This window comes from Opisthocomus hoazin, chromosome 13, assembly GCF_030867145.1.
Source record: "Opisthocomus hoazin isolate bOpiHoa1 chromosome 13, bOpiHoa1.hap1, whole genome shotgun sequence".
Classification (NCBI taxonomy): domain Eukaryota; kingdom Metazoa; phylum Chordata; class Aves; order Opisthocomiformes; family Opisthocomidae; genus Opisthocomus; species Opisthocomus hoazin.
The window spans coordinates 21,098,434-21,126,389 of NC_134426.1; the positions used below are offsets into that span (position 1 = coordinate 21,098,434).

At 47.8% G+C, this 27,956-nt stretch overlaps 1 protein-coding gene across 21 annotated transcripts in view; it reads right to left on the reverse strand.

Annotated features, from left to right (window-relative positions):
- The window catches only part of FBRSL1 (fibrosin like 1), a 555,762-nt gene that overhangs the window by 84,709 nt on the left and 443,097 nt on the right, over positions 1-27,956 (reverse strand). For 17 of the 21 annotated variants that reach the window (XM_075434576.1, XM_075434570.1, XM_075434580.1 and 14 more), the window contains one exon: positions 17,424-17,477. The exons of the other annotated variants lie outside the window; for them this stretch is intronic. In XM_075434576.1, coding sequence (XP_075290691.1) covers positions 17,424-17,477 — 54 coding nt within the window. The remainder of the gene's footprint in view (positions 1-17,423; positions 17,478-27,956) is intronic. 21 annotated transcript variants of the gene reach the window in all.

Sequence of the window (27,956 nt, forward strand, 5' to 3'; positions counted from 1 at the left end):
TCCTGCAGCTCTCCCCTCAAGACATGCACTGAATCCCACCAGCGTGGTGGGAGAGCCCGGCTGTCGAGCGTACAGCCCGTTGCAGCGTGGCCATAAGCAAGGCTCGTGCCCATCGCGGAAGCGGGGCGATCCCTGCTGCCGCAGCCCCAGCTCGCGGTCCCCAGCCTCTCGGCAGAGCAGGCCTCCCGACGGATCTCCCTGCGCTGCTTCCTCCTTCCTCCATCTCCCCCGGAGATGCGGGCTCCCCGCTGCAAACCGCGTTAGGAGCTGCACGGGATCGGACAAGAAGGGTAGTAAAGAGGGAGCAAGAGATTCCAGAGGGCTCTTCTGCCTCTGAAGTCGTGTTACTGTTGGCTCCTTCATTGTGATTAACTCCTTGACATCCTCCTCCCGTGACAAGTGGGGGAGGACAGACTGAACTTGGTGATTAATTTATCAGTGAATTACCTCCTTCCCCTTCAAACCTCGCCCCCGCTTATGATCTTTATGGCTCAGCTCTACCTTAGGAGAGCGTTTATAGCCAGATACAGGTTTGACAGCTGGCGTTTCATTGCGGAGAAATTCAGGTTGGGGCATCTCATGCTCCTTTGCCAGACCCGGCGGTAATACTATTTGCAAGCTTAAGCCCACCCCACGAGCTCTGTATGAGGAAAAGAAATCCTCTCCTCCCCAACCTCTCGTTCAAATGACAGTAATTAGGGAATCTCATCACTCTAGACCTGGAGAGGGAGGGGACGTTCATGGTAATTGGAGACATTACATGCAGCCACACTGTGCTTATGAAAAATAAAAAGAAAAACCACACACAGAAGAAACCAGCCTCCTTCCCCCCAACCTGGCTGGCATTTCCTGAATAAATTGCCTTTTTTTCAGGCACATCGGTGTGCTTTTTAATGCTGGAGACTACTGGAAGGACTCCTGCAGCCCGATTAAGTGTAATGCAGTGTAAGAAAAATAGGAAGGGGGGGGAAACCCTCAGAAAGGCAATCGACGTGAAAAATCTATCAATGGCACGGTGGTTCTGGCAGAGCCAGGAGTCCTGTTCTGAACACGTTTCGACTTCCCAGTCATTTGCTCTGCCGGACGCTCTGGGGACCCCAGCACAGCAAACTACAATTTCTAGTAAATATATCCCAGGGACACAATTAGTTTTTCAGCTGGGGGCATGATAAATTGGTCATGCATAATTCAAGGCCAGAGCGGGCTGGAGTATAAAATGCTCGGTGGCAGCTTCCAACTCCCTGACAGAAGAATGCAAATGGGCTGCCTGGCGCAGGGGCTGCCGGACCCTGCGAACGCTGCTGGCCACGTCTCACCGCCTGCGCGCTCCCGTGTCCATCCCCGTGCACGGCAACGACCATTTCAGCCCTTCCTTCTGTGCATCTCGGCTATTTTAATTTCACAGCAATGTATCCATCACTGTCCGATGGCCTTTTGGGACTGAACGCGCATTGTTATCACAACAAATACCACCCTCCGCTCACTCGACTCTGTTTTTTCCATACGCAGACACAAGAGAATGGTTTTGGCATAGAAAGAGGCTGAGGGATTGTGTGGTCTATTGTCAGAATTAGGTGGCCTGGGGCAAGCAATTTCCAGTCTGCCTCAGTGTTCCCATCTACACAATGGAGATAATTCTGACCATGCAACTGCAAGGTTAGAAAGACACATTCAGTTTGGGGGCTGATAAAGGTCTGAGAGGTGGCTGAGGATATGCAGCCTAGCTAAAGCAGCAGCCTCACATCCTCTGAGCTTCTTTTAGGTATTTAAATAAATGCAACTACCCGTTCAAAGTGATCGTGTAGGAGAACAAGAGAACTTGCTGCTTCGCAGAAGTTAGCTTAGTGATGAATGGAATGAAATCTCCAAGGAAACTGTGGGTGTCTTTCAAAATGATGTCCTCAAGTTTCTCAGTGCGTGGCCTGCAGCCTCCCAGCCAGGGAGGGATACACAGTGTAGAGATGCTGGAAAAATCTGCTAGAGAACTCATTACAAGTAGTCTCACTGCATGTGAAATTAGTATTTGTGGTCTCAGATACAGCCATGCAACTGAAGGCCCATAGCTCTGCTTCACCAGCTGCCGTTTTGCTGTCTTACAAAATTCTAAAACCAGTTCTCTGGGTGCGCTGCCATTTTCTGCTCTTCAGGAACAGAATAGGCATTTTAAGCCCAGTTTGTGGGAAATATTCTTAAGTAGTAGGGCTGAGGCAGAGTAGGGATATTAATAATGGAAAACTTTGTTTCATTTTGGCAGCGTAACCTTTAATTTCGTGGCTAGTTCCACATACCCAAATAGGTGACTTTGGTTTCTGTATAGTAGCTAGTGAACATAATCCAGGTTTGTTCGTTTAATAGGAATACTATTTTTTTTTCCTGACCATGACTCTCTTGTATAGAGCTGGGTTTTCCTAGAATGAGACCAAATAAAGCCCAAGCAGAGATATGTGGGGTACAAATCTAGAGAGCACAGAAGTTAACCTTGATAACACCAAACATCCTTGTCAACTGAAGTGACACAATTCTGTCCATATCCAAAGTAACACTGACTATCATCAAGTCCAGGAAAAAACCAAACTGTTTAACATAGCAACGCTGTGATTAATTTAAACAATTTCTCAGGTCGCACCTTCCGGTATTAGGCGATGCTAACACATCTCAAAAGCCTGTAAGCATGGCCCTCGTCCACCCTCGTGCCATCAGCACAGAGAACGACAACAACGCATGAGAGTATTTTGATACTTGCATTTACATACATCAAATGCCTAAACTCCTGCAGCAATCTTCTTAGCATGAAATGTCAACACCCTCCTACCCCAACAATAACATTGCATTCTTCAGTTTTACAGCTTCTGGAATATTCCAACCCATGCTCAAGAAGAGGGAGGCGTCCCTAAGAAACTCTTTCTCTCATCCCCCTGAAATCCAGTCTCTTCCAACAATTCTTCCTCCTTCTTTCACTCTTTCGGTCTGACTCATCTGCACGGGGCTAACTCACTGCTTTAAGATATGATTGTGTAAAACCAGGTAAAATGCCTTATTTTCTTTTATTTCTTCCTTTTTTTTTTTTCTTTTCAATTTTGGCTTAAACAAGTGTTTCTTAACCAAACGGTCAGGACTCTTTCGGCAAGACTACTGCAGAGGAGATCTCACTGCTCCATTCACTGCACACCCTGCTCTGAAAGGGCAAATGCCCTCTGTCAGATGCTTGTCCCTCGTTGCTGCCAGATAACCCGCCACCTTCTGACATCCTTTATGGACAGGGTAAGAAATCAAATGCAGATAAACATTTCACTCAAACAATTCTTCTTTTCCTAACTAAGCTGGTGCGAACCCATGTGCAAATACACAAATAATTATCCGCAAAGCTTACAAGAGTAATTAGGCCAGCCCAAATTTCCCTTTGAACTAGATTAACTAAATTAGTGCTTCAAAAATAAACCACATATTTAACTAAACTTGCAGAGTTTTATATGATTTGGCAAGTCTGTCTTGCGGGGACACCTTCACCCTAGAAAGTGACCCTGCAATGACAAAGCACTGAGCATGGTATTTCGGGGGCTGTCTGACAGGCACGTGGCTGACAGTGCCCCTGAAGCCCACACATTTGCAGGACTGAATCTGAAGCTGCATTTTGGTCCCAGAAGATTTTTTTGGTCACAAGGAATATGAAGCTCTGCAAGCTCTGATGTTTGTCAGCAGACTGTGGAGGAGCTGCTGGGTGCGACGACAACAATTTCACCCACAACTTCAAAAGCCGCCAAGCTAAATTCAGGGCTGGAGTGTAAGCCATTACAGAGCAGGAGCTGGAGGTGAACTTAAGGACCAAATCACCGCACCCTTGGTGAGAATTACATTTCCTCCAAGCCACCAAGTCCCTTCCTTTCCCAATTAAACAAAAAAAATATACAAACCTTTAAAAATTTTAGTAGGGTTTCAAAGGTCAGCTCTGTTCACATCAGCCCACAGGGATTACATTAAAAAAAACACCACAAACAAAGTTTTTTTGCTTAGTGGAAACAGCAGGGACAAAATAGTGCTAATGAGGATTATTATTTTGGTAGGCTTTTTATCTCCACACATGAATGTCTTCTCCATTAAAATAAAATTCCCTGACACTCATGGTGCACTAATTGTTGTCCCAGCTACAAGGGCTATCTGCCTTACAGCAATTCCGCTGTGGTAAAAATCTGGTCAGTTTGGGGTTTGGTTTTTTTTTTTAAATTTCTATTTCAGCGTATGGTAAAACCTGTATCTGAAAGAGATAACATGACTAATAAAAAAAAATGCTAATGTCTTCATGATACAGGATCTCTAGGCATTGCACTTGTGAACTACAAAGTTTTATGGTTCCTGGCACACCCATCACGCTTTGGTTCCAATGCACAGCCACTTTCACCAGATGTTTCTAGCATGGTACAAAGCTGTTCCATGTAAATGTATACAAAACCAGGCGTATCTGCGTGTTCAGGTGTGCAGTTATACTGCTCACAGGTTTAGATATAGGTACAGCCAGAACACCCCAGTCAATAGAGAACTGAAAACACCACGAAACACCAAAAGATGGTTAAAAAAAGAGTCACAAAGGGAATCACATCAAGAAGACAAAATTGCAGATGGACACGTGTTGAAACCACGGGCCTGAACTTCCTGGTGAAAATTTCTAGGTGCAAAGGGAAAAGATGCTTAAAATCCGCTACCAAAACGTGATCACGAATTATCAGTGTCAGGAAACCTATGTGAAAAAGGCTTCACAAACCATTCATTTAAGGAAAAATTGGCCTGTCTTTATCCACACAGGAAAAAACTTCATGTATTAAGTGGTCGTGTGTCCTAGCCTGAAGGCCAACAAGCGCTGGCTCTGATGGGCCAAGGCATAAGAGGGAACTGCGGTGCGAAGGGCCCTCTGCGGAGAACTCGCCACTGCCAGCCGTTACGCTCAGGAGTCAGCCAAGCCTCGTGTCCCAGATGCTCTCAGCTGGCAAGGTAAAAACGAGCAAGGAGCAAGCTCCACGATGCCACAGCAAAACAACAGTCCTCTGGGATAACGAGCGCAGAAGGCTCTCCATAAATACAGCTACGCCTTTATCCTGGTAACCCTACGTACACACACCGACGGAGTTACGGCATGGTGATGTGTGGAGCAGTAGTACCTGGGCAACCGCCATCCTGCAGACAAAACTCTGCACTTTATTTACACAGCTCATATCTACAACACGTCGTGAGCAGAGCCTCCCAGGCATTTACAAGGCTAGAAAATGAAAACCTCAGTTTGGTCAGAAATATTAAAAAGCCTTGGTGGTTCCATGAAGCCAACAGCCTCCAACAGAGGCTGAACCAGCAATTCCTCCCTGGGCTTCCACTGGAAAAAGATTAGAAGCGCATTAGATATAATATACCCATATGCTTTGTTTCGCTTGGTTTTTGTTTTGCTTTTCAAGAAAAAAAGAGCGAGAGAGAAAATTCCCCTCCAGAATATTAAAAGTAACAAATTTTTAAAAAATTATTAACAAACACTAACCTCGAGATCATTAGCCAACCTGGCAACAGACCAGAGAAAATTTATAGCTGACGTGCAACATCAGCTTTCATCCAGAAATGCTAATTTCTGTAAAATGAATAGTGTGTGGGCTTTTCATACTGCTTTGCATTTGGCTCCTCACAGCCCTGTTTAAAGCCTGGGAACCGGCCATATAGTTAAACTGCACAGATGTTCAACAATCTGTACTTGTGTTAATTACCCTAATGTGAGCAGAAACTCAACAGATCCCTGCTAATGAAGGAGAAAGTTTTCCAGTGTGACTACCGTATGTTTCATTGTCACTGTATTACCAAGCTTCTCCCCCTCCTTCCTCTTCCCCCCCCCCCCCATTCTCTCCATCTCCTTTGCATTCACATCACCCTCCTACCTCAGCACGCATGAATCGGACCAACTAATGACTGTGTATTCGCAACATGGCAGACACCATTAGGCTGATCGGAGGTGCGGCTGCTGAATTTTAACAGGCAATTTTAAACAAGGTAAGAAAAACAGATTCATCACGCTCCCGATTCTCTCATCCCCACCCATCTGCCATACTTCTGCCCTTGCCACAGCTCAACAACACTCGCGAAGTGCAAACACACTTCCCCCTCTATAAAACACAGAAGCGCACAAAGCAATGCAAATAGATGTTGCTGGGCAATGACTGGAGATGGAAGCGGCAGAGCCGGGCGCGTCCCGGAGGACAGGCAGCCAGGCCAGCGCGCGGGCTCGGGAGGGAGCACGGCTCCGCTCGGCGGGCAGCACGGCAGCCGAGGGGGCTGCGGGCGATCCCAGCTGCGGCTCCCCCGGCACGAAGGGAGCGTTGCTGAATTCCACGGCGGGAACCACGAGAGCAGCGGCTGCGTGTTCAGCTGCGCACAGGGGGTAAGATGGGGTTTCTAAAGGGCGTGATGGGAAAGAGCAAGGCAGCACTCAAGTGATCAGTGCTGCCAGTAGCAATGAACCAACACTGCTCCGCAACTTAACCCGGCATTAAAACACACTCGACCTCCGAAGAACCGCTTCTCCCACTGAGGATCTCGCTTTCTCTTCCAGCGTCTCTCTGCTCTGCTCCCTGCTGCCAATCATCACCTCCAGCCACCTCTCGAAGCAATCTGCTCGGCAAGCAGGAGGCAAAGCAGGCCGGGGAAGGGCAACCGACTCTCACCCTGCTAAGCCCCAGGTGACCTCTGAACCGCACCAGCCCCAGCCTAAGCCAGAGTTCACATCTCCCAGGTGCCACCACTTTGCAGTCAGGCCAGTCTTCACCAGCAAACACAATTACAGTGACCCTCACGGGAACAAATGTACTCACCGTGCTCGACTTGACTGGCAGACCCCCCCCATGGAGGAAAGGAGGGGGGGAACAGCCAACTTTGCTCATTTATCGCATCCATCGTGCTAGCTCAGCCTCCTTTGTCGTTCACAGAGCCAACAACTCGCACACTCTGAGATGGAGCAGCAGCTGCCGAGCCGGGGACTCAGCCGTGCCGCCACACGTCTCACCCACGCTGTTCCACAGCACCCACCGCTCAGGACAGGCTCACTTCCAGCTCTCTACCCGCAACAGCTCGAGTTCCCTCTCCAAACCCTTTTTCTTTGTGAATTGAGAAGAGACAGGGGAGAAACGTCACACAAAAAGGTGGGGAGGGGATCCAGCATAACCCAGAAAGAGTTGAAAATTATTTAGAGAGCACTTGGCTCTTTTCTCCTACCTCTTCATCATTAGTACGGGAAGCAACACAGCTGTCTAATGGCAACTTCAGGCACCCATGGGCCAGCGAAGCGACATTTTCCACACTTAAATAACACTGAGCTGATTTAATTACTGCACTTAATAGTAACAAAAGATGTCTCAATTTAATCTTCAGACGGCCCTCCAAGATCAAAACACAGCTGGCTGGATAACAAGATGGCCTAGGCCAGCAAACAAGTAGGTCCAATTTGCTCAAGAGCTGCATCCACTCCTTGGTATGAAAGGCCAAGGAACACTTGTGCGTTGAACGAATCAAGCAAAGCAGTGCTCCCGTCACCCTCCTCCCTCCCTGCCCGACTTTTGTTATATAGGGAAAAAAAAAAGGCAGCTGATTCATGGGTAAAGAAATGCAACATGACAAAAGGAACAAATGATGATGTTTGGGAGAGAAAGAAGTAAGAACCAAGATTTAACAGGTTTTGTTTTTATAATCCTTCAAGATGATTAGAAATGAATAAATCAGATTAAAATCACATGGTGGCAAAGGAAGGTCTCTCACTCTTTTGTTGTTCTTTCCATACTGGACAGAAGCTCATTAGGGAAAGCCCTCCAGACACAGCTACAGTGAGGAACAGCCAAGCTTTTTTTTTTTTTTGCTTTTTTTTTTTTTAAAAAAGTGTCTGTTAGCTGTGTTTGGGCAAGAAAGAGTTGGGAAAAATTAACCATTTGCTTCTAACATTTTCTAATTGCCCACACTGCATTGTGGTTGTCACTTTTTGCAAAGTAATCTGAGAAACATCCCTCTCTTGTGCAGCTTTCAATGCACCTTCCCGCTGACACCATGGCTGGGTCCCTCCAAGCACCTTGCAAAAACTTTCAAGTTTTTGCATATTCCATTACATCCTAATACGGAAAAGTTAAAGCCAATCTTTCAGCCACTGCAGCATTTCTGCGATCCCCTGAGCAGCAGAGAAGCCTAAACAAACCTTCGTGTTGTACACAGGATGTAGCTTTCCAACTTGCCCTTCAAACTACTGATACTAACACGAGGGGCACACAGCCCACTTTTTTGATCTAAGCTCTACCAGTATTAATTACAAAAACAAGTTTCTAGAAATCAGTTTGTTGAGCTTCATGGGATGACTTTGGATTGACAATGGTCTATGCGATACTGTTGCTGAAAGCTTCTTTTTCTTCCAATGATTTTTCCTAGACTGTTTCTCTTGATGGAGAATGATGACAAGGTAACAAAAGCATTCCAGTTTTCCTGGCGCCCTGGATCACGTGCTTTGGGATTACGGTTTCTTTGATTCTTGTTCTTCATTATATACAGAGCCTACTCCATCAACAGCAGTTTTCAAACAACAGATGATGTCACTGGCCACCGCACCATGAATTCGGAAGACCGAGGACAAAAGGGAATTTACTACAACGCTGTAGTAAACTCTCCTCTCCCTGGGCTGTGATGCGACAGAGGAAGACGATGTCCATGTTTACAATGATCAGGGTCAGACAATCCAGAGGTTTGCTCAAATATCCTGGCAGGCATGAGACATCTAACCAGAGAACCACAGAGTTACTTAAGCGATGGGACTTTGAGAGGTCATCTGGTTGAAACTTCTGCTCAAATATGGCTAACTTCTATGTTCAAGCAGCTTTTGAAGGGCCTTGATTAGCTGAATCTGCATGCGAATTTTGGACTAATTCCCTCACTGTTCATTTAAGTACCTTCCTTTCCCAGTGACTTTAACCCTGGACAGACTTGTACTTTTAAAACCATATTGCTTTGCAATAAACTGGTGAAGAAGTACTCATTGCTTGAATTTACAATACAACCTCCATACTGATCTGTGTTCAGGCTCAGAGGACAAACCTTCATACTTCAAACTAGCTGGGTTCAGACATCTGAATGGCAACTGGGAATAAAATTTCCCATCTCTCTGCTCAAGGCTTTCATTTAAGCAGGGTTGAACCTTAACTTAAAACCACTTTCCTAACCAGTTTAAGTTCTAGATCAGTAACAAGAGCTCTCGAGGAGGCACTCGCTGCTGAAGCTCAACCAAGTGCATGTTTCCAGTTTGCATGTTTGTTTAAGTAAGTGACTGAGATGGGGGGACCAAAAGCAATTCCCTTAACTAGAATTCACAAGTGCAACCAACTAGAAAATCTCCCGCCTGCTTGCGAGGAGGGAGTCAGACTTTCTCAAAGACTGAAAGACATCTCTGCTCAATGCCCAGCAGAACGTACAAAGCGCCAAGTGTGAAATCCTGACGCCACTGCAGTCAGCAGCAAAATTCCCATAGATTTCCTCAGGGTCAGGATGTTCAAACCTGTTCAGACAATACATAAACCACCATTTCAAGGGCACACCTTTGCAGGAGATTCCCAAGGGCCTTTTGAGTTTTGACTTAAATGCCTGGATTATTTTTACAATTCCAGTTATGGGTTCTTTGTTCGCAGGGAGTTAAGCAATACAAAGAACACAGCGAGAGAACAATGGAGGTATTACCATGCATGATTTGTCTTTAAAAAAATTCTCTTTTCATGAAGTTATAGATCCAATTTCAGTCTTTATTATCACTTTGCCATGTGAGAAAGTGGTTCTTAATTTTAATAAAGGAAGGGAGCTACATATTTCAACAAGAGCTAAAATGCTTCCTGCGATACAGGAGGTGGAAAGCTCTTTTGCTAACAGCTACCGCTAGCCAGATTCAGGGAGGGAAAGGGAAATAATCTGTCCACACCGAGTAAATAAATCTTGCCTAGGACATACCTAACGGTGAGCAGTAGCCCAAAGGCATCTTGTCCGATGAGGTAATTTCTGCTCCCTCCATTTTAAGGGAAATGAAGAGCTTGCTTTGCCAAGCACTTCTTAACATTTCACCTGTCACCAAACCTGGGGGCCGAGCTAGGATATATCCTACTGCAGTCTACGGTGCACCACCGGACTAGTAAAAATCTTTCCACCATGTTAACCAGCCTGGAGAAAGAGCCATACACATAGCTTCAGCACCTTTTGATAATATTCCAAAGTAACCTTCTCCCTCGAATCTGCTTTGCTCCTAAAAAGGAGTCTGGTATATTTAAGGAGGTTCTCATCTAAAACTTCACTGTATTCTATTTTATGTGATGAATGACATGTTTAACCCAATCCATGAAAGTAAATGAGTCCCCCAAATCGCACAGGTTTGTGCAGTTTACCTTTGAAAAACAAATATTAGAGGCTCACCACTCCCGTTTCATGCTACCATATAAATTTTAAAATGGAAATGCTAGTTGTGCTTGGTCAGCCGGACCTTCGGATCCATTTCAGTTTGAAATGTGTTATGGAAATTCTCTTTTCCCCAAAGATAACCAATAGCCCTGTTATTTTACTGCCTTTCCCATTAGGCCCTGTTTACACTAGCGCTGGAGCCGTAATAGTAAAATCCATCTTTAAACATGGTCCTCACTGGCAAGAAGTAAACAGTTTTGTGAACTTGTTTTTATTACTGTTCCATCTCTGTCTGTTCTGGCAAAGGAAATGAAGTTCGTTGCAAGCCGAGTACCAAGCACCTGGTTTAAACGCGGCCCACGTGGCAAGCCAAACACAGATTCGATGCAACACATGCTCAGAAGCCCATTTGCTTTTGTCCGGTGCAGCACCCGGCGCACCTCCGCACCAGCCCGGCGGCAGGGGCAGAGCGGAGAAGCCCCTCACCCGCTGTCAGGGCCCATTTGTTCAACAGGAACAAAAAGCAAAATGAGAGAAAGCAGTTCACATACCACAGCTCTCTAGTATTTTTTTTTTTTAAAAGAGCTAAAAAATGTAGAGTTTTACGGAGTGAAACATCACCTCCTCTTGTCCAACAGGCTCCTTTCAGCCCTGTGCGATCTCTTCTTTCACTCCTCAACCTCAGTAAGCACAACACGACAAAACTGAAGGAAACACAGAGCCCTTTGCAAGAGATCTAACCTGGGCTGCAGCTACATGGTCATCAAGACAACCGGACTGTGTACAGCGCCAAAATCCTAATTTTCCACTCGGAGAACCTCGGGCACAGGCAGGCAAGGTGTCCCGCACAGCAAGGCCGTGCCAGAGAGCAGCAGACAGCACGGGTCTGACACCACAGGCTCTGGGGGATGCTGCGGGGGCATTCTGCAAAGCTGCAGAGGGACTGTACGTCATTCACCGCACGTGTTTTTCGTTGTTACTCATTCTATACTCTGAATCTCAGTACAAGGGAAAAAGTAACCTTAAGAAACTGGAAGCCATGTACGGAAGACGTTCCTACTGAAATAGTAATAACAAGAAAATCAGCAAGACACTTCCCGACAAATTCCAAGCCAGATCCAAAGAGAGAAATGGAGAAACCAAAGCAGCAGAAGCAGAAGCAACTAGCATTTCTGTCTTCAACTCTCTTGTGTACAATTCCCAGCAAAGGGATTTAGCTGTGATGAACAGGGCTGCAAGATCCAAAAGTGAGATACAGTGTTTTTATGATTCTTTTCAGGTAGCCGAGTAGGAAATCCCTGCCCTTCTCTCTCCTCGGGCCATTCATCTTTCGCAAGTGATGGAAAGCCGCTCTCCCAGCGGGTGGTCCTGCTCTCACAGACCTTAATGCTTAATTGCCACAAATCAATTCCAACCTCGATGCTCAGGCTGCTGCTACCCCGTCCCCCTTTCTACCCCTTTCTCCTTACACTGATCGCAGCCTAGAATCCTCTCATGTTACTAAATCAATCTCTGGACACACTACCTAGGAAACATAAAGAGGCGGCACCAGACGCTGCTCGCTGCAGCCAGCGCCATGAGTTGACGGTACGCAAGGAGACCAGCCTAAAAACCTGTCACCTCTGTGCCTCTGTGCATGCGCGCACGTGTGCACACACACATGCCTCCTATTTTATTTTTTTGTTCAACTGGAATTAATCAGGAACGATAAACACTGTTTGTCTCCTGAAAGCAGCAGTGGGGGGATGAAATATGCCTCTTAAGCTTATCAGCTTCAGCGCCACTGAAGAGAAAACTGGCTTCTAAGCCCAGGGATAATGGGCTGTCCTTTCAGGAAGGTATCAGAGGTCTCAGGAGAGGGAGACAGCACAATGGTGTGACCTTCAGCTAATAAAGCCCACCCTAGAGTCCAAAGAAGCTTGGGGAATATTGACAAAAGTTCATATTTACAACAGCCTGGACTCTTTCCAGATACCATTACCAGTTTAGAGAGCTGCAGCCTGTGTACGTACACTCACACAGGCTTTTATTCTGCCTCCTCCTTTCTTTCTTTGTTCCCATGCTGGCAAAAAAAAAAATTAGTCAGAAAATGGCAATTCTTCTGCTAACAAGGCCCCACCAGCATCTTTTCTAATGGAGTTACTTAAAATTTCAATTTCAACCTCAGCACTATCCTCTACCTTGAAGGAGATTCAAGGCCTCTTGCAAGCATTCTCAGTGCGTCATCACGCTCATCAGGAAGAAAGCATATGTGTTTTTGTGGAAAATCTGCTGATGTATTTATAATTCTTTAAACAAAAAGGCAGCCAACATATTGTAAAATGAGAAGGTTTTTTGGGGTTTTTTTGTGTTGTGTGTTGTTTTTTTTTTTTAAATAGGCACTGGCAATCAGTGCAGCCCCGGTCAGAAATAAAACTCAAAGTTTTTTCAGGCAGAAACTGATTCCCCTCCTAAGTCTGCACTGCGGTTAGCAAAATGACGTTTAGCCCATAACTAGAGTGCATAGGCATGACTGGAATACAAATAATAAATAATATTTTAAAAACTGTACATACAATGAAAAAAGCCAATTTAAAAACATAAAACCTGTTTGAAGCAAAAGTTTCTTTTTTCCACCTCCTAAGGTAGTTCCAAACCAAATATATAAAAATAAAAGTTCAGAGGAAATCTGTTTTCAAGGGTAATTTCACTGAATTCAATATGAAATCTCAAAACATTTAATGGAAATAACATCGTCAGTGACAGAACTGCTTTGACCACGCTTTTCAATCCAGCCATGCCAGTCTGCCATTTTTATTTATCTGCCTCATAACTCATCTTTGCCATCCTGAAACTAATCTTGCTGGGGTTCAAAAGGGATCCAAAAAACTGGAATAGGTTAGAACTTCTCCCAATAACATCTTCTAAAAGGTGCCTCTGTATCCTGGCGGTCTCTTTCACCACGTTGGTATTTGACAGGCAGGAAGAAGGCTGAGCAGACCTCTCCACAGACCACACATTTCTTGCTTTTGCAGCCTTTGCCTTCCAGCGAAGAACCCGTTTCCACCAACAGCTACAGTTACTTCAGCTACACAGGCTCACAAGAGGTTTTCCAATTTCCTAGAGTTTTGGCCCAAGCATACATTTTATCTGTTCTCCCTATCCCATCCAGCCATATTCACTGTCATGAGTCCACGTGATTGATTACAGCCTGCCTGAATTCAAAGTAGTCAAATTAGATGTTAATGTTGTGCTTAATGCGCTCACACAAACAAGGTCACTGGCTGCATCAAGACCAATAGGAGATGACACAAACTGGGACTGCATGGCCCAAGGGACTGGTTGCAGGATGAAAAGTCTTCAGTTTATGGCCACTATTTCAAAATCAAGCCTGACCCTACCGACATCCCGTCCCTATCAGGACTGCTCAGCAACCCTCCTGAGATCCACTCGCAACCCAAATCCAGGGTAGGAACACTCGGTCCTCCATAACCTCAGGAGAGAGGCATTGCTATAGCCTTGACTGCCGACAAATTTTGATCACTGTCAAGATTAACTACCCTCCTGTCCTTGTTCCCAAACGTTGCTCCAAATTACGTTCACTCTCCCTCTAGAGGTGAGCTAACAAAATCAATAAGCAGTACTGAATTTAGGAGGTGGTATACAACACCAGAAAAGAAATACAAAGAGTCCTAGGAAGTCAACAGTGCCATCACAAAGATGAAACCATGTTAATCTTGGAAAAATATCAACTAATTCACCTGTTGGGAAATAACACAGAACCATGATACTCCGCAAGAAAGTTGGAAAATAGAAAGGTATTAGGTTCCTCCAGCAGCAACTCTGTCACTCTGCTTGGAAAGCTAGAGCCCAGCAGGGCGAAACACCCATCACCAGCCCACTGGAGGGCATGGCGATGGAGAGAAGACAGCTGAAGCAAAGTAAAACACAATTTTCTACAGAAGAGAAAGTGCTACAAATGATAACATGAAATACTCTGAATAGGTTTCCAAGACCATCTCTCTCCACACTGCTTCAAGGATGTGAGGTTATATCTCCTGGCTGCCACCAAGGCCCTAGCTAAGTGCTTTTCACTGCCTAACATTTAAAATAGAATTATTTTATTTATAATAACAGTGAGTTCCTATTGAGAAGTTCCAGCAACAACTCTAGTTGTAATTTTATACCCGTTTTCCACGGCAGAATCCCCTGGCTCTTGGAAAACCATGGGGCATGAAGTGTATCCTAGAGAAACATGCAGACCCAGGACACGTCTTCTCCCATGATGGACTGGCAACTGCTCCAAACTGCTGCCCTCTTTACTTCCAAACCCTCAACACTCGGAAAGTCTTGTCTTTAGGGTATGATTTTAATAACGAATATTGGAGGTAAAAGGCTGAAAAAACAAGCTCCGTCCAGAGGAGGTGTGAATAATCCAACCCGTCACTGTCCTGGGCGTGCTCTCCCGCACCCTGCCTTTGACCATCCTAAATGACCTGCTTGTGTAGTTGCATGACACGGCGCAAGACTTTGTCTTCCTTGAGCTAAGAGGTAAAAAAAAAATTCAGGGCTTGAAACTGCTAAGAATTAAGACTTCGTATCAGCCAAGACGGCAACTGGATCTCAGAGGCCTGTTTCCCTCCGAATTTCTCCTTGCTGCCGCGACGTGCTCACACTGAAAATTCTCCCTTGAGCAACTGCCTGACTAAAATACAGCACACCCTTACCATAAAGCCCTTTGTTAAAACATCTTCGCCATAAAGCTGCAAAACCTTGGCTCCCAAGTACATTAAATCCTTATAAACCTGCCTTCATTTTAACCGCGCAGTATTTCAAGACACAAAGCGCTTCTTCCAAGAGATAGCACTTTAATGAGGAAAGGGGTAAAATATATAAACCAAACCTCATTATAGCATAATTTCTAGGAGACAAGCATGCTGTTATAAAAAGAAGCCATGGCGATTGCATTTCACATAGCTTGAAGATTTAATACTTTTAAAGAGCCACTGCTACTTCCAGCCATTGGTGTTATTTTGTTTTGAACATAACAGAAAGCAACCAGAATTATGGGTCCACTGTCAGCTATATATTTTATATTCCGTAAATTGTTGCAAATGGTGGATTCAACTCTACTGCACGCTCACAAAATCTAATCTGCATTGGACTACAAGGAACTGACTACAAGTTACTGGGTATACTTTTACCTTTAAAGCTCTGCGTTCTTAAAGGTTGTTGCTTTAAACATGATGATGTAGCATGGGCATGTTAAATTACCCAAACCAGATCCAATTCATACCAGATTGAAAGCGTTTATAATGATGGTCACATGTTAACAACGAAGTCAAAGAAACCCATCAAAACCCACACTGTAAGAAAAATCTAGGGTACTGGCAGACAAATGAAAGTGATGGATATAACACTGTTTAATACCACCTGTCAGAGAAGCTGGGGTAACCGGCACATCAAAGCGGCTGCAATTTGTTTCCAAAAATCAGAATACTCGATTTTTTTGAAACCTGAAACTCAGTTGCTTTCTACAAAATGTCAAACAGAACAAACTCCCTCCAGCCAACTAGAAAAATGTTACTGGAACAAACTGTTCTCCTAAAGCACAAGCTATCTATCTATGAAAGGAGCATCCTGGAAGACTTTTAAACTTAATCTAATAACAAAGTCATTATTGATTACAGTTCTTCCACATTAGTCCTCCAGTTGTAACTTCTGAAACAAAAGCTCAGCAATGATTAGGTATTTACCACAATCAGTAGGGAGGAATACGGAAAAAAAGATAAGCGTAAAAGTCACCAGAGACACGTTTGGGTTTTTGTGGTTTTTGTGGTTTTTTGTTGTTTTTTTTTTTGAGAGGGGGGAAACAAAACAAACAACACCCCCCCCCCAGCCCCCCAAATAACCCCACCCCAAACCAACAACAGCAGGGGGAATGCACTTCGCAGCAGCTTTGACTTGAAGCACATGTAACACTGACTGATGGATACTGAAAGCGAAGACACCAGTGGAAAATTAAACCAAACCAAGCACCAAAATTGGGACGGTTACTTCTCTTTCTTGGTACTACTTTAGAAAATTACGCAAGAACGATAAGAACTTCAGCAAGAGATCATTCTAGCTACTGCCACAGATCTGGGTGAACAGTAGGGTAAAAAGCTGACGTGTAACTGATGCCTATAACCTGGTTAGGATAAGCATTTCCTCTTATCTCTTTGCTGTAGCTCGTCATGAATGAAACTCTGGACTGAAGGGTGATTACCAGAAGGTCCAACACTCACTACATGGCTATGGCAATGGAGTAAGACTTCTGATTGCAGTTCTCAGAGAGGACATCTGAAGAGAACATAATACACCAACTCTTTTTCTAAATACAAAATGAATAACCTTGGGTCTTGTTTCCAAGATACTTCTACAACTGTCATTTCTACTGGCATGACTTTTATTTCCGTGCTTACAGTAAAAGGATAACAGGTTCCTCCCTCATCATCATCACTCCCTTGTAAGTCACAAGAGACTTTTCCAGCTCCTCTCAACTTTGCCACCAGAGAAGACAAGCAGGCTGGTCAAGTCTGAGTCAGCATATCAGCACACAAATTATCACAGGATGATCTGGCATTAAGGTAACCCAGCCTTCCCTTAACTCAACTTTTACTTCAATATTTCTCTGCTTGGCTGTGCAGCTAAACCTGAAGGAGGAAGATAACTGCAAGCAACTGCATGCTCTACTTTTGTTTTACAACCTTCCCACTTCCTCCCTTAATAACAGAGGGTTTGGGGTGCTAGAACAGGAAGCCTTATCACAAACGTGTAACGAGATCCTGAGCTAACAGGTTAGCAGACATGGAACTGTTAACAGTGAATTGGCTTAAAGACAGTGCGGGGGGTGGAAAGGAGAAAAAAAAAGGGAGACAGAGAGAGTGAGACAGAGACAGCACCAATTCAGCTGCAGGAAACCAAGCTAAATCAGTCCCAAGTGCCCATGTTGGAGAGACTTGATCTCATACCTTGCTTGTTATCAAGGCACTCCTGATACGAGTCAGCTCCAGTTCCGTTGCGGTCTACAGACAAAACAAAAAGTTTCATTCATATCAAACATAAATATTAGAAACTTCTCAAATGGCAGCCTTGCTGGAGCAACAGGTTACGTGCAAATAGCGCTAGTTCTTTAGGAGGGCCATGCTGGTTTGCTGACATGAGCTGTGACTTGTTACGAACAAGCTGCAATAAACAGACACCAGTCCGCTACGAGAAATTTATTTCTGTCCTGGGCAGTAGGTGCTGGGTGCTTTCCTCCCAGTGCTGCCCACCCTTCTCCAGGTTGGTGAGGGTAACGCGGAGGGGTTTACAGCTGCAGCTGCTCTGATTACACTGTCCGCTGTAGGCCCTACGAAACCACCGATTTAAACCAGCAGATCCAGAGCAACGGTCTGGAATAGACTTCTCTGTGGCTTGTGGTGCTGCACTCCCTTTTGTTTTTTGGCTGTTACGTTGTATTAAAGGCAACTGAAAATACACGAACATACTTTCCAAACACTGCTCTTCCATGGAAGCAATGTTACTGCAGTAACCACTACGGTTATTTGATCCAGTGGTAGGAGAGGAGTTGGTCGGTGCCATGAAAACGGCGAAGAAGCTGACACTCCCGTACTCGGTGTGTTCTCCACGCAAGAAAGAAACCTGACTGTATCCCCTGACAGCTCCCAAACACAGCTGAGGACACACATTCCACAGCCAGCGTGGATATCACCCAACAAAACCCTCCATCTGCATTAGGGGTTCAACTAGATCTCATCAGCTGTGATTAAAAATGGTTTAAACTGTAGGTTAGCAGAATCAGGTTACAACATGGCTTGGACCTCAGGAAGCAAACCAAAGAATGTTCCAGCATGGCTTCTCCTCCTGCTTTACAATCCAGCTCAACCACAAAAAAAGTCTGGATGGTCCTTAAGAAAAAATATTAAATACGTCTGTAAACCCTGGATAAACTAATGCTCTTTCAGCAGCTTACACACACCTTACATACTGTGCTAAGAACGAGGAATAAAGCAGCTGAGACCACGTGATTGGTCTTCGCACGCACTAAGGGTCCTCAAAAAGCGAACGTTTTGTGCATCACACATGTAAGAATACACATGGTGCTGAAACCAGTCCTGTTGGGTGAGTACCAGACCACTCGATGGGCTCACCCATGGCGCAGTACTGCTACCACACCAACTCCCGCTGCACTGGAGACAGCCTCTCTGCCAGAGGTTTGATCTGCATGGCAATCACGACTGATGAAAAAGCCACCACTGTGGGACTGGGAGGCAGCACTGCATTCGGCTGAACTGGGCAGACAAGCTATCCAGTAACAGCAGTTCAGCCTCACCATCAAGAGAACCAGCACAACGGCAACGGGTTAATTTCCTTCTAGAAATGTCCTTCAGGGCCAGAAGATCAGAAATATTGCTCACAACAGAAGAGACACTACAGACACCTGAAAACAGCTCTATTTCTGCACCTCCAAAAAGTGACTGGCCCCTGGATATGATGGCTCTCTGGCATTTCTCACGTGCGGCAAATGCATTCCCACACAAACTGCCCTTCCAGCTCTGCTCAGCCAACAGCTGGCAATGGCTCCTCGAACGCACGAAGAGATCCAGATCACATTCAGCAACAGTGTTTAATGAACAAAGAAGCAAAAATTAAAGTTGCCCCACCGTTTGTGTTGTGTAAATCCCAGATAACAGATCTTCTCCCTAATCCTAATGAGGCCTTCCTATTAAAATCTTTATTAGCTTTCAGCCCTGCAGATTGCCCAAAGGCTCATCAGTTCCCCTATCTCTCAGTACCAAGATCTGCTTTAACTTTTACAAATAGCTCTAAGATATTTCTCAGCTTATCAGCATTGCCAAGCAGCCTGTCTTATCATTACTACTGCAGATAAAATAAATGAGCTCAGGATGATATGAATAATGGCATTTTCTGTAGGCTGGTTTCCCATTACATTTTCAACAGATTGTAGATTTAAACTTCGGCACAAAAGAAAAAAATAAAAAAGAAGCAGAGGGGGAAGGGTGGCGCTTTTTTTCCCCCCTTCCCATTTACCTCCCCTGTCTTAGAGGGCAGGCTACCTTTTTAAGCTCACCTGATATGAGCTTGTAATTAATTTTGAAAGGGAGCAGAAACACCTCAGCTCTGCTTTCTCCGAAGACCAGAAGCACAGTTACTTCTGGGATGTTTTTTCAGCTGCATTTGTTGGAGAGAGGCAAGGGCTAAATTGCAGTCTGCCTAATGAAGCCATCTTCATTAGTTTGCTCCTCTCCCTAGCAGACTAGGAATACCAGTCAGATTGGGAATTGAAATCATGAAAAGCAACAGAACTGCATTTGAATTAAAAGACTAGGCTACAAAGGTCTCCGACGTCTGCTCCGGGCTGATTAGCGCGAGGCGCGTGTGGCATCGTTGCGGCACAGAGCGAATTTTACAGCGCACGTTCGCGGATAACGGCAACGCGTTCCGGGGAGACAAGGCAGCTGAAAGACTTAACACGTCTCTCCCTTTTCCTGACAGCGAGCAGGGAGGTCATGTTCTGGCAACCATTTTCTGCCTGGTCCCTGCAGCAATCACTACAGGGTTAAACGCTTTTCCACTCCCTAAATTCCTAGCCCTGTCACTGTATCAAGGTTATCTATTATTGGCAGTGACAGGTGAAAATTAATCTCCTAATTATTTCTTGCTGCGTAATCTGCACTGAAGAAGTAACATAAAAGGATTACAGTACACCCTCTACGGAAGGCTTTGCTAGAGAGCCAATCATCCAGGGAGATAGAAGGGATGTGGTGAAGAGATATTTATGACGGATTTCCATTTTGAAGGCGGACTATACCATAACTTTACAACCTACAGCTTCGGAGCAAGGATCTACTTGCAGGTATCTTAATAGCCTAAACGCTCTTTATTGTTGATTATTCTATGGGAAAAAATCCCAAAATTTACACCCATTACGTGCCTGATTCTCCACTGGTGTAGCAGTTCCTGCAGAAACGGCATCCACATACAGATGTGTTTTACCCCCCACAGAAACGTTATGGCAAACAACGTACCCAGCTTGCTTTAACTCAGTATTAAAAAACCTTGTCACTACCTTGCACGGCAATTTACTATTTTTTCCACAAGAATATACACTAGGCTGAGTACTTTAAAAATTAATTAAAAAAAAAAAATCTCATTTTGTAAGCAAGCTACAAAGATCTTTGGTAACAACATAAAGAGCCACCTTGAACTGTTGTCTTCAAGTAAACTCAAACTCTTCTCCAATCACTCACCAGAAAGTAAGGTTTATTTTAAAGAATACACATTTTTTTTATTTTAAAGAATACATATTTTATTTATCTTTAACCCTTTCAATGCAGCCATATAAGGTACAAAAGGATGTTTTGGAGAACCTATTTTTCTATATCAATGTCAACAGCACCATCCCAGTCTACGTTTACAAGAACTAACGATCCCAGGTTGCCATTCTTACCATTTAACATGACATTAGCCACTTTGAGCGATGCTCTCACGCTAAACCGTGCCTGGGAGATGGTTAATGCAGGGGTCACTGTCTGTAAAACTCTCGCAGGGCAATGGGACAGGGCAGTGAGGAGGATTACTACCCTGGCATCACCATCTGCAATCAAGTCCTTCCACCAGTATCAGTCACACGAATTTCCAGTTTCCTTGACAGTGACCTTTTCTGCAGGGCGCAGAAACACCAGTAATTCCTTTACGCAAATTCTCAGTGCTTAAATCCAGCACCACTTCCCACCTTTTGGGGAAGCCAAGCCCTGCCACAAGCTTTGACAGCAACACAGCGAGCAGCCCCCACTTGGGTTTGCATTTCCAACGACCCGCGTCTCGCAACCGAGTCAATGGTAGGTGAATCGGAACAGATAACCGACACTAAACCTGGACACAAAATAAAACCATCAAGATGACGCTAAAATTGGAACTGTCCTGGGAAACGCGGGCCCCCCCCCGCATCTGCAGTGTGCCCCGGTAGCCACGAGATGGCACACACAATACTATGAAATATTATCAATGAAACACTGAGATCGGGGCCTGGACTTCGCACCATCGCACCTTTAACTTCCCCGGAGCAGGGATCGCCGTGCAAACCTGCCTCCATCGCCGGAGCCACCGTCGTGGGTCGCCGCGCACCTTGGCTGCTGCAACCCGCGAAGCTGGACGGACACCTTCGTAACTCACGGGACACGAGCCGGGCAAGCCACTGGAAACATTACCAGCACTCGGGTTTTAAACGAGCAGCTCAAATGAGGCAAATTCCCCGGCAGTGACAGAGGTGTGAAGGTTGTTCACCTTTTTCCTCTGCTGGTTTTAACACCTCCCAGCCGGTGCACGGGCAGGCACTGCTAACTGCTCGCCCTTGACTGCGAGCGTGACAAATGCTGAAGGGCAGGTGTGTGGAAATGAACTATTTTCCTGTTTCAGGCAACTGCTACTAAAAATGTAAGGCCTTATTTAAGTCATTTTTAACAAGCGCTTTCTTCTCCATCTGAAAGTCAGCTCCTAGGCAATCCTTAGGATAGCACGAGGACTCTGAAAACACGCATCCAGCTACCCAGTTCTACTAAATCTGCAACATCACTTCTACACATTTCTAAGTTTCATTTTCACCAGCGTGAGAATAAGGTCATTTGTGTTTACACCATTAAGGCCAGAGATACTCTCTTCCTTAGGACGTGCTTTCAGCAGATAAACAGAAATCATTTAATGAAGCCTAGTATGGAACATAAGCCCTTAATGGTTTACCCCTGGCGTTAAATAAGTAAGGAAATTATTCACCAGCTTCTCTCATTTTGTGGATGTTTTAATCTTACGGTTACCTAATCTCTTACATAGTAGTTACGAGAACAAAAGAAACGTGCACAGAGGCAAAGCACCCACCTGCTAATGTATCAGTACGACTTTTAACAAGCCTATTTTTCAGTAATATGTTTTGCTTAAGGAAATCTGAAGAACAAATTCCTATCCATAGGCATTTTCCCCAAATGCTCCATCACCAACCTCATTATGCGATACAGAAATTCTCCCAAGGGATATTATGTAATGGCAATCCCTCCTTCCTCTCCCTGAGGAGTATATTTCTCATTACATTTCCAGGTAATTGATCAGTCTAGGAAATAAAATCTGGTAAAACTATATGTTTCTTTACCTAGTTCAGAATTTCCATCTTTATTCAGAAGGATAAAAGACTGCAAGAAACCCTAAAATTTCCATTTCTGATGCAGAACGCAAATCTTTCCTCCAATGCGCTATTAAGCGAGGAGCAACATACCCTTGTACCTGCCTGACTTCAGATCTTGTAAATTCATAAAGTCATTAAAATTAACCAGCTTACATTTCCTATTCCGATGACACAAATAATTTTACTTGACTGAATGTGCCGTAATGGCTTTCAAAAGGCTGCTTCGTATTCAAATACATCCAGACACCACAACCCCTAGCTATTACGGGTCACTCCACACAAGGATGCCGGGAGTCAAGGGAAGGAAAAAAAAAAAGAAAGGATTTAAGGCAGAAACTGACATCTTACATCTGTGCTTTCCCAAAGTACCGTACAGCACAGACTGGCTCACTGAAGAATGCAGCCCCTTTTCACTACTGCTTTTGTCAACATCTCACCCTTAAATAACATCTTAACAGTTTTTCGTTTAAAAAGCGACAACAGCAAGCAGTAACATTTGCACCCATTACTCAAAGTTAACACTGCAAATCGCAACATTCTTGCAAAATAAATATCAACTACTGCGAAACGTCTGTAGTTCGTCACTGGAATTTGAAGCATACTCCAATCCCTTTTTTTAGTTTAAAAATACCAGAGCTACTCATGACTCTGCCGTTCGATTTAGCCAGCACAGGCCACAAGGTCCGACAGATGACTGCATGTCCCGACAGCATAACACCGGGATATATTTTGCTCCTTCGCTTGTTGATGAGAACAGACTGCCCCTCTCCGATAAACACGGCTTAAGGTTTCACTCAGAATAACCCACCTTCCAAATAAAACAGAAAAATCACTCTGTAGTAGCAAAACCTCTGTATCCAACTAAAAAAAATACTGCCTGCCTTGTTTTCTAGCATTAATCTCCGCTGGAAAAGACAATCCGGCAGCCCGAGCTAGCACCTTTTGGCTTCAGCACAGGGCAGTTTTAGGGAACTGCTGTCAGTAAAGCAGAGAATGCTCGAAGAAAGCATTAGAAGTCTGCCACTTGTAGGAAGTTAATGCTGCGTGTATAAATCAAGCAGCTCGTGGTTGTAAGTCTGTATGTGGAGAAAATTGGATTTATGCACAGACATATACCTCTGAAGTAAATTCTGATCAGGAATGACCAGAAATTTAACTCCCTAGAAAGAAGAATCGTCTTTTCCTGCAATGCCTTAGTAGCCTTTTCCAGTTGAGTGAGGCTTTCTTTCAAGAACTGATAACGAAGTAAATAATTCCAGTTTCTACGGCACAGGGGAGACCGGTTAAGGACGATCTCCAAGACCCAAAGCAATCATTCAGAACAGCAACTTACATAACCAGAAATTATCTTTGTTACAAAATTAGGTTAAAAGGACCTCAGATACTGTAACATTACAAAAAATCAGGACATGCCTTGAGCAGATTAGCTAGCAAGCAGCCTCCCGAGATAAACGCACAACCGCCAGATTTTACAAGCCTGAAAAGCAGTGTAAATTCCGGAGAGCTGCACCGGCCTCTGCCATTTAAGCAGCTTCCTCTCCCCTTCCCTCTGCCCTCGCCTTCTTCCCCAGCTCTTTTTCCAAACCATCTCCAGTTAACCAGCGACCTGGAAACCTTCCTTCACCCCCTCCCGCTCTCCAAATCCGTCACTTTTAACCACGCAAGGTTTAATTTCTCAACCGGATTAGATTTTCCCCCAAGCCGAGCAGGGGGGCACGGCCCGCACAGCCTGCCAGGGGCGGCCGGGGCTCTCCTCGGGCCAAAAAACACACCGCGGGGGGAGGAAAGAACCCAAAATTCACGCAGACCATTTTAAAACTTGGTATTCTTTGTGAGCAGAGGGGCTCCGGCCTGCACCCAAGGGGTTAACCGCCGGCTGCAGGTTTTTAAGTTTGTGCCCGCTTTTCCCGGCAGCCTGCCCCGGCACCCCGCAAGCGCCCCTCGCCGTGCCCTGCTGCGGGGGCCCCACCGCCGCGGTCACCCGTGGGTGGGAGCGGCCCGGTCCGCCCGGGCTCAGCACCGCGGCCCCACGGGCGGGGGAGCTGGGGGGGTCACCCCGCTCTCCGCAGCGATCCCATCTTTACCAGCGGGGGTGGGGAGCGGGCTGCGGCCGCGCGGGGGGAGCGGGCGAAGCGGGGTGAGCAAGGCAGCGCACCGCACCCCGGCAGCTCCTCGCTGCGACGGCTCTGCTCTGCGTTCTACTGCAACACGCCCAGACTCCCCGCAAAAAAACCCACAACACCCTTCTCCGTAAATCCGTGCGGGGAGCTCCTCGGGTCCGGGCAGCGACCGGCTCCTGGCTCCCGCAGCACCCCGATCCCCGCCCGGGGCACGGGACGTGAACCGCCCCCCGCAGAGAAACCGGGCGGGGGGGGGGAGCGAACGGCGCGGCCGGAAAAATCAAACCACCCCGTCGGAAAAAAAAAAAAAAGAACCCGACCGAAAAACCGCACGCACACAGCCCTCGCGGCGGGCGGCGAACGCGGCGATTTCCTCCTCCCGCCCGCCCGCAAAGCCGCGCACGGCCCGGCGCCCGCCCGCACAGCGCGACCCCGCCGAGACGCGGGGCCGGGGGAGCGGGGGCGGGGGCTGGGGATCCCCCCCGCCCCGCCGTTACTTACCCCGCGGCGCGCAGACCATGGCGAGCCCCGCCGGCGGGCCGGGCCCCCGCGGGACGATCCACGGGGCGAGGCCGGGCGGCCCCGGCGCCGAACCGCTCGGGGCCCCCCCGCAGCGGCACAACGCGGCGCCCGGCCCGGAGCTGCCCCGGGGGTCCCGCCGGCCCCCGCCGCTCGCTGCTTCTCCGCCGCTCGTCCGGAGGGTGCAGGCAGCGCGTCTCCGGTCCTTTCTTTTTCCTCCCTTTGCCCCCCTTGTTTGGGGTTGTTTGGGGTTTTTTGTTTTGATTTCTTTCTCTCCCCGCCGGCCCAAGCCGGGGCTCGAAGTTTGCGGCCCCCCCGCCTCGCCCCGGCGGCCCCCGCCGCCCGGTCAGCCCCGGAGCCGCCGCCCAGACGGTGCTACGGGCCCATCACCCGCGGGGCCGCGGCGGGGCAAAAAACGCGCGAGGGGGCGAAAAGCCCACAGACACACCCAGAAAAAGGCAAAAAAAGGGGGGGAAAAAAAAAACCCAAAAGAGCAAAACAGCAGCCAGGCAGGCGGTCCGGCCGGCATCCGACGAGGGGAGGCGGGAGACGGCTCAGCCCCGGCCCGGCCCCATCGCGGCGGCTCCGCTCCTCTCCCGCTGGCGGTGGGTCACGCCTCGGCAGCCATTATTCCAGAGGTGGACGGGCACGGCCCGCTCCGCTCCGCTCGGTGCCGCTCCCCGGGCGCTCCGCGGCGCGACTGCTCCGCGCGCCCGCCGCCAGCGCCGCCCGCCCCGCGCCCGCCCCGCGCCGCCCGGGCCAATCCAGCCGCGCGACGCCGAGCCCCGCCGCCCCGCGCGCGCCCGCCCGCCGGCCCCGCCCCGCCGCGGGGCACGCGCGGGACCCGCCGTCGGGGGGCGGCGGGCGCGGAGCGGGGCGCGCTCTGCGTGTGCACGGCCCGCGTCCCCGCGCGACGGCTCTGCGAGCCGGGCGCGCCCGGCCCGAACCCGCGCGCCCAGGGCGTGCGCGAGCCGCGCGTGCCATCTGCGCGTGTGCGCGCAGCCGACGGCTTTGTGAGGCCCGCGCGCGACCTGCCCCTGTCCGAGCCGGCCGCGTGCGCGGGGCGCGCGTGCGTGTGTGTGCACGCGTGTGTGTGCGTGTGCGTGGGGTGTGTGTGCATGTATGGCGTGTGTGTGTGCATGGTGTGTGCGTGTGTGTACATGGCGTGTGTGTCCATGTGTGTGCGTTTGTGTGCACGGGGTGTGTGTGCGGCTGTGTGTGCACGCACGGGGGGGGGGTGTGTGTGTGTGCCTGGCGTGTCTGTGCGCAGCGTGTGTGTGCAGCATGTGTGAGTGCACGGCGTGTGTGCAGCGTGTGTGTGCACAGTGTGTGCATGTATGGCGTGTGTGTGCCTGGTGTATGTGCAGCATGTGTGTGCATGGCGTGTGCGCAGCGTGTGCGCATGTGGCGTGTGCGCGCACAGCCCGCAGCGAGGCGGTGGCTGTCTGTGCGCAGGGTGTGCACACCCGGCGTGCGCAGCCCGCGTGTGCGCGTGCAGGGTCTGTGTGTGCGTGCGTGCAGCCGGCAGCTGGGCGTTGGCAGCGGGGGGTGTGTGTGCTCTCGGGGTGCGCAGTCTGTGCACACACACACACACACACAGCCGGAGAGCGCAGGGAGCGCGTGCTCACGCTCTCTGCACGCACAGGCGTGTGCAGGTGTGCGTGTGCAGGTGTGCACGCACGCCTCCCTCCCCGCCCCGCTCTCCGAGGGCCAAGGCCGGACGCCGTGCCGCTGCGCTCGCTGCCCGCTGCAGGCTCCCGCGTCCCTGAGGCGCAGCCCTCGGACCCCCGCGGGAGGGAGCAGACAGCAGCAAAGGAAATGTTTAATCCTAATTAACCTTCGCGTTGCAAAACCGTTGTTCGTAGGTGGATTTAAAATATAATTACTCTGGCGGTGATTCATAGGCGCTTTCATAAATGGTCGATCGACGGCCACGGGGGCCAACGACCCCGACGCGCCCGGCGAGCACCCGCCGCAGCAGACACGATGCCGGGGGATGGGGCGAGCCCCTGCCCTCTCCCCTCGCTGCAGCGGGGCCGGGGCAGCCCCCGCGCACCCCCAGCACCCCGTTTTGCCCCGCCTGCCCTCGCCCAACGGCCCTGTGGCCGCCTCCCGGGCAGAGGATCGGAGCCGCCTGAGCGTGGCTTTCAGCTGGCCTTGGGAAACGATCTGAAAATCTTCAGGGAGAGAGGCAGTAAACATCTGTATATTATTAAATCCATTAGAAGTGTTCATTATTTCATATTGATTGGTATATCGCTACACAAAGTTAATATATTATGATTATTAGTATATTGTTAAATCATTAAATACGACAGCAGATGCAATAAATCATTTCCAGGGGATCTCTGCTGACATTTCGGAATTGATGGGCATGTTTTTCCTCCCGCATCCCGGCTGACGGCAGGACTGCAGCGACGCTCTGCCTGCTCCGACTGATCTCCTTCCCCGTCTCCCCTCGGCGCGCCACGGCAGCCGCCAGCGCCTGCTCCGCCATGCCCAAGTCTGCATTTCAAAAGCTGCAGCTGAATTTACACGCGCCCCAAAGAAACCTGTCGGACCAGGATGCTCAAACCACTTGCATGGAAGGGGGAGCCACGAGAAGGATTCACACCGGAGGCGGCTTCTCGGCGTTGCTCGGGGAGAAGAACACCCTCTTGCAACAC